The 7,516-nt window shown below is 42.2% G+C and overlaps 1 protein-coding gene across 1 annotated transcript in view; it reads right to left on the bottom strand.

Annotated features, from left to right (window-relative positions):
• CLVS1 (clavesin 1) overlaps positions 1 to 7,516 on the bottom strand; it is a 178,294-nt gene that overhangs the window by 31,391 nt on the left and 139,387 nt on the right. Inside the window, exons 4-5 of the mRNA XM_019661130.1 lie at positions 5,692 to 5,802; positions 2,534 to 2,769 (exon numbers count right to left, since the gene is read on the bottom strand). Of these exons, the coding sequence (XP_019516675.1) occupies positions 2,534 to 2,769; positions 5,692 to 5,802 (347 nt within the window). The remainder of the gene's footprint in view (positions 1 to 2,533; positions 2,770 to 5,691; positions 5,803 to 7,516) is intronic.

Raw genomic sequence — 7,516 nt, 5'->3', positions numbered from 1 at the left:
ATGGGATGGTGGGCTGCGCCCCCTGCAACTAGATTGAAGGACCATGACTTGACTTGGAGCTGATGGATCCTGGAGAAAATACACTGTTACCCAATAAAAATTTAAAAAACAAAACAAAAAAAGGAACAATTACTAATATAAAAAGGAACAATTACTAATATGAATGAATCTTTGGAGAATTTTGCTAAGTGAAAAAAAGTCAACCCTAAGAGGTTACATTGTGATTCCATTGACTAATGACATTTTTGAAATGAAAAAATTATGGAAACAACAGATTGGTGGTTGCCAGGGGTAAAGGATTGGGTAGGGGTTGAAGGAAGTAGGTATGGCTATAAAATTGTAACATAAGTGATTCTTGTGGTGATGAAAATGCTCTATATCTTGACTGTATCTATGTTAATATCCTGGTTGTGATATTGCTTTGTAGTTTTACAAGATGTCACATGTGGGGGAAACTAAAGGCTATATGGGTTCTCTCTGTAATATCTTTTAAACTGCGTGTGCATCTGCAATTACCTTAAAATAAAAATTAAAGAATATGATTATTGCAACTATTTCAAAACTCCCCCAAATGGGAGTAGCCATTTTTTGTTTTATTTTTACTTTTTTTAAGTAGAGTAGAAGCATTTCTAAGGATGATTCTTTCTGCCTCACATGGAATGTTAAACAAAAAATGCCAAGGGCAATTGTAAAGCAGACCATACATGTCAGGACATTCTAAGGCAGCGGTTCTCAACCTGTGGGTCGCGACCCCTTTGGGGATTGGATGATTCTTTCACAGGGGTCACCTAAGACCATCGGAAAACACATATTTTCAATGGTCTTAGGAACCAAGACACCACTCCTCTATCCGTCTCCATGCTTCAAGACAAAATTTCATTTATTTGTAATTAGAAATAAATATTTCACAATATATAATTACATATTGTTTTTGNTTTCCAGTGAGAATGAGGCAATATCAAGGACATTCACTGAGCTGTGTGTGTGTGTGTGTGTGTGTGTGTGAGAGAGAGAGAGAGAGAGAGAGAACACACACACACACACACACACACACACACACACACACACACACACACACCTGAATGTATCAAAAGGAAATGGCTAAACTGTGAGCTATCCATGCTCTGGAATACTACGCAGCGTTAAAACCATGAGATATGTCTAGATTTACTAACGTGGGAAGAGGCTACATAACAATATGTTATGGGATGAATTGTGTCTGCCCAAAATTTGTACACTGAAGTCCTAACCCCTGGACCTCAGACTGTCTCTATATTTGGATAGAGGGTCTTTAAACAGGTAATTAAGTTCAAGTGAGGGTGGCCTTAATGCAATATGGTTGCTGTCCTTATAAAAAGAGGAAATATGGACACAAATAGACACACACAGAGGGAAAACCATGTGCAGACACAGGGAGAAGATGGTCATCTATGAGCCAAGGAGAGAGGCCTCAGAAGGAACCAACCCTGCCGACACCTTGATCTTGGACTTCTAGCCTCCAGGACTGTGAGAAAACAAATTTCCATTGTTGAAGACAGCTAGTCGTTGGTACTTTATTACAATATCCCTAGCAAACTATAATAATACACATTAGATATTTTCTATGGGTGAGTATAGATGCATGTAATGTACAGAAAACCAAGTGGAGGGGTCCACCCCAGCCTGACAACAGCAGTTACCTTTGGGTAGGGATTGGAACTGAGGACAGTGGTTGAAGGGGACTTTTGCTTTAAAAATGAGGAGGCTACACTGAGAAAGCACTCATATATTATTTGTATATCCATTTTTTAAAAACCACTTCCATGGCACTCTATCAAATACAGTATGCAATGTACTTCACCACCTGGACACGACGATCTCTGGAACTTCATAACAAGTCCACTGTCATCGCCAACCCCTGCGCATCTATCTACCGCATCAGAACGGCCCATCCCTCTAATGCCTCCAAGCCTCTGGGTGGTTCCTCTGCTTGGTATGTCTTTTCTCTTTTTTTAAAGCCTGGGCTGCTGATTGTCATCCTTCAGAGCTCAGCTAGAATGTCACCTGCTTTATAAACACATTGCTGGAAGTTTTCCCCAGGTCCACGTCTCTGTTCTTTTGATGTCTTATTCAATATATTTGGACTCCCAGTGCCTGATCAGTGCCTACAGCTAAGTAAATGCTCAATAAATGGCTCCAAATGCCTGAATGATAGGGACTCTTTTAGCAGGTTGCTTTTCTATCCAGTGCATCTCAAAGGTCCAAGATTCCATTCTTTGTTTATTAACAGACTGCCTAGAGACTAGAGCTGTAATCAGGACATGAACGAGGTCCTAGCTTTTAACAGTTCCTTTAATACCACAGGACAAGTATATTTCTGGGCCGACCAAGCCCCATTTGCTTTCAATTCTACTAAAATCAGTTGAGAATATTTTGTGATTTATTTTTTTCACATTCTGCGCCCATAAAGCTCTTCAATTACTTAACCCACAACAGGCCCCAATCAAATGCTCAGTGACCTCTGACTGGGAGGCCCTGATAAGCCAGGCCTTACCTCTTCATCGGCTTGGGCGAGCATTCCCTCTCCAGATTAGACGATGTGTGTTTCACGTGCATTGCATTGTAAGAAGTGTGAGTATAGTCATTTTCGTCGCTGTAGTCAGGACCGAGTAACGTCCGGGCCCAAGTTCCCATGTCGTAAGGAGGAAGCGTTCCTCCAAACTCAGAGGGCAAAAATTCAGGGTGTATTAGCTGATGAAGGCTGTTTAAATTGTTTCCATGCAGGAAGATCTAAGAAGAAAAAGATAACGAGCAGTTTAAAAAAAAATCCAAAACATAGGACCGAGTGTTTGATCTAATACACAATAGAGCGATGACAAATTAGATGTGCTGCTGGTGATCATGGTATTTAAGGAGGCGTTCAGTCTTGTGTCTGTAGCTTCATCTTTGTGAAATGTCAATTTATTGCTCAGAAAAGGGCTGAATTAATAGTCCTTTAAAAAGGAAGTTTAAGAACAAATTGGATATTATTTGGCCATGGCCTAAATTTACACATACAGTCATCTTCTAATTAACCTTACTGATGAAAAGAGTAGTGATGCAGACCATCCAAACCCCTAGTCATGCTTCACACACATCTCCACGATGCTCAGTTCTCCCCACTGCAGCGCTCTTTGGCATCTGGACCCCACTTCGTCCTCCCCATTACTCTGAGGCCTACACCAAGTGGCAGCTTCTTCCTAAATCTGTCCCATTGTCACCTGCACACTGGTTCTCCAACCTCTTACCCCCAATGAACTCTTGATTATCTGCTGACTTCTATTTTTTTTGTTGTTGTTGTTCATTTATGTCTTGCTTGGCAACAGGAAGACAAAGATTCACAGAGAAAGGGGTGGTATTTTCTTACACTTCTAATACGCTCTTAGCTCCCTGGGTGGTGTGAGCACAAACAAGGTAAAAGCTCAATCAATTTTTAGTCAATGGAACTGAAAACTGTCACCTGGGAATTTATTGTGAAATATTTTTGCAGCCATTTTCTATTCATGTCTGGATTGAGAGTTAATAGCCAAACAAGTTTGCGTTTTCTAAACATATAATGGAGGGTGATAGAAATTGGTCAATCAGGGGAGAAAACACCCCCAAATTACAATTATTTTCAGACAAATGAACACAGTGGATAAGCCGCAAGTTGATAATTCCCATTGCCTGCAATTTAGGAATTGACTCCTGAAAGTTCATTCAAAGTGCATCTGTGTAATAACATAAATTTCCATACTTCTTCATGTTGCAGGCTCAACACACATAACTTATCCCTAAGTATAGAACCATCAATTATACACAGACATGCACACACACACACACACACACACACACACCCCAGTTAACCATGATGAAATATATATGTGATTTTTAAAATATGTAAGTATAGTATAATAATATACCATATAAGTAGTACATTATGCTATATACTATATACTACATTACAATATACCATGTAAGTATATAATAAACACTTGCTACCTTGTTCTGTTGTACTGATTTTAATTTATGACATAATGGCATTATTTAAAGAGGAAAGAGACAAGAAGCTAAGTACTAAAAGTCTTCAGAAGCCTATTGTAGCACCTCAGAAAACAATGTACATTTTCTGACATTGGATTGGGTATGACCAAATTTTAATAAGAATTATTTCTTTTGAAGAAACTCATGTGTTTTGGCTTTCACAAAACACCTCACAGGAGGAACTGTAGTATTTGAAGTGTAGAAAAGCTGGCACTTAGCACCAGCCTGGTGTTAAGAGCAAACAGTTGTACCCAATACCTCTGGTTCGTAAGGACAAGGGACGCTGTGGAAACTGGCCCTCTGCTGGGGGCCCTGTGGGTGGAGGCACTCAGCAGGTAGGAGGCGGGTCGCCCCACCTGTCAGGTTCTGTTCTGCACCTAAATCTCCAGAAACTCCCTTCTACGTACGGCACAGCACCAAGTGCTGATTGCCCGGTGGGAGGAATTCTTGCTCTTTCCTTCCTGAGTAGAAGACGAAGCCAGCGGGAAGCCTGAAGCTACTCTGGGAACAGTCTAGGGCACGTCTCTGTCCTTAGCAGGGCCCTGAGCCCCAGACAGATTGCAAAATGCCCCAGAATACTTCTGCCTCCTGAGGCTGGTGCGCTCTAGTTCCTTGCTCCCCATTCATTTAGGGACAGGGGAATTACCCATCCTGTGCCCTATTGCAACATTTCCTAAGGACCCAGAAACATCTGGGGTCTAGGAGTTAGGAACCCTGCAGAGCGTGTATGTGTGTGTGGCAGGGGAATGAGGGGGGTCTCTTACATCATCATTCTCCCCAGAATACTCGGAGCACTTCTCTAGCATGGGGTCCCTGGGTATAGGGGCATATGGAAGATGCTGGAAGCATGACCCTGGCCAATTTCCCTTGAGAGGTGATACTCCCGACCCAGGAATGAACTGAAGTCAGAAAGCTTGAAAGCAAAGGGAGCTAAATGATAGAAATAAAAGTCACAGCATCTCTACTGCATGAGAACTACCTGCTTTCAGATGTTGTCTGATTAAGTTATCCCAACAAGTCTTTGATGTGAGTGTCAGCTTCTGCATTTTATAAATGAGGACGCTAAGATTCACAGTGGTTAAGGACTGTTCAGTTTGTCAGCTAACCAGAATGCCACGAAAAAGGCCAGCTCTGACAAAAGATGCTCGCTGGCCCCCCAAATGTCATCCGCTGATGCAATTAAGATTTTAAAAGCCTTCTTCATTATTTTTTCCAATGAAGGATGTTTCCCCAGGCTCAACGGTGGTAGAGCTGACAGCTACGACCCAAGAACCTCTGGAGGAAAACAAATTACAAATATTTTTCATCACAATAATACATTTGCAGGGCAAAATGCCAGCCATTAAAATACTCCATGAACAGGAAACTGCTTGACCCAGTGTCTCCCAGAAGCATTTGCATTAAAATGGGCGTCTGGTATTTGGGTGCCTTCAAAGTTCCCTTTGGTTTGTCTCTAGGACTCTGAAAATAACCCACTTCTATTAAATTATTGATTAAATCCAGGCCATTTGCAAACTCCAGCTGAGGCTCAAATGCTCAGGGACTACAGAAAAGCAGAGAAAACGAGGGAGAGAAAGAGACTGGGAGGAGGGGCACCGTAACTGTCCCTCCCACCCCACAGTCCCCGCATTGGGCGTTTCTTTTCATTACCCTCTTCCTGGTCTTGTCTTTAAGGAATGGCTTGATGAGCGTGTACAGGGCGTGAATGTACCAGGGCTGGTTGACAAAATGGACTCCTCCGAAGCGGGCAGGAAAGCTGTCCTGGGCGGGAAAAGAGAAACACACACCGATTAGCACGCATTCCTGGTTAGTCTGGGCCAGCAGCACCGCAACCCCGAGAACGACCTGTGTCTTCTCACAGAAGCATTGGCTAATGGAGGGGAAAGACAGAAAACACACCCCTTTATAGCTGCTTTGGTTTCCTCTGTTCCCCTTGCCTCAAGTCCCCCTCCCGCTCTGACTCGTGCATAGGTGCCAGGCCTGTCTTTCCAAGTCACAATTATGTGACCTCCCACATGGCACAGGCGCGCGTGCAGCCCGGATAGCGAGGGAGTCGGAATTGTTGGCGGCGTTAGGGAACCGAGGCGTCAGTTCCCACAAACCCTGAGCACGAGATCTCTCTCCTAGCTCCAACCCTCCCTACGGATTATCATGACAATGGCTGTACTTTCTGGGTGAGTGAGGGCTCTATAGGAAGGGGCTGGAAGAGAATTTCAAACGATCTTAAGAGAAGGGGCTCTCTGAAATCCACCGACAGACGACATTTACCTCAACTTTCCCACAGATTACAGAACGACGCGCTTGCTTCATCCTGGGACCCACACAGTAGGTCTCAGGGAAAAGATAACATGTTGAATGATGGGCAACTTGATTCTCCTAATTGGGGGCCTCTTTTCCCGCGGATCAACGCATTTTGTAAATATCAGGAACTAAGATCACTGTTTAAATGGTTCCGATTTTAGAATCCAGATCAGGGCCTAAGCTTGTGCTTTGGAAGCGGAGACGCTGCTCTCTCCGTGCTACTTAGAGTCACAGAATAAGTCTGATCATAAAGTCTGAGCTAGTCTCACACCCCCCAGGTCCTCAGATCCTGATGATGGGTTTCCCCAGATTGCATTGCGTTCATTTTGGTTAATGGAATTAAAAAAGAAGGAACATCTAATGCAATTTGAATTGCCAAGTGTGCTGGCAATCAATTTCATTGCAACAAACACCTTTGTAAAATGTGAGCAAGACAGAGATGAAAACAAAAGGAGCTTGGAGGTGTGCACTAACAGCTGCTGCCCGCAGGTGTATATATGAATGCCTTGCTTGAGTCATTTTTAGTAACATGAAAAAAGAGGGTTATTAACTTTTCTCAGAACCCTCTGAGCCCACAGGATCTCTGAGCATTTTCCACACCAAGACCTAGTTTCCAGTATGTACTGGAACTGTGCGTAAAAGTTGACATTTGAAAAACTTGAAAGTAATTTTGCCTCTATCTCAACATTTTACAGAATACAAAGGCATTAAATATTTTCCAGGCTAAACAAGACAATTTCACTAAAGGGTCTTTGTTTTGCAGGGTATGTGGGTTTTTTTGTTTTGTTTTGTTTATTTTAATTTTAAAAATTTAATGAAACTACCAAGTAAGGGCAGAGAGACCATTTATACTAATTTGGACATTTGTCATAATCTCTCACCTTTCCAAATCTGAATTGAGAAATATAAAAGTTTTTGTAAGGTAGTCTTTTCTCTTTTAGGTACAGTTTGAGATTTAAAAATTCTATAGTTCCTTAAAAAAAAAAAGACCATTGCCCAGTTTTTCCTTTGCAGTGAGTGCTAAGCACTAGCCTCACTCTTTTTGGTCCTTTGGAACTTGTTACTCAGAAATATAATTCATTATCCCACGCTCTACACATGGGTTCTCAGGGACTGTAGGAGAAGAGAGAGAGGAAAGGGTTTATCTATAAAACCAGGCCTTTACTATCTTTTT

Source organism: Hipposideros armiger, unplaced genomic scaffold (genome assembly GCF_001890085.2).
Source record: "Hipposideros armiger isolate ML-2016 unplaced genomic scaffold, ASM189008v1 scaffold_336, whole genome shotgun sequence".
NCBI classification, from domain to species: domain Eukaryota; kingdom Metazoa; phylum Chordata; class Mammalia; order Chiroptera; family Hipposideridae; genus Hipposideros; species Hipposideros armiger.
The sequence above is the reverse complement of the archived record's forward strand: the minus strand, read 5'-3'. Positions and strand labels throughout refer to the sequence as shown.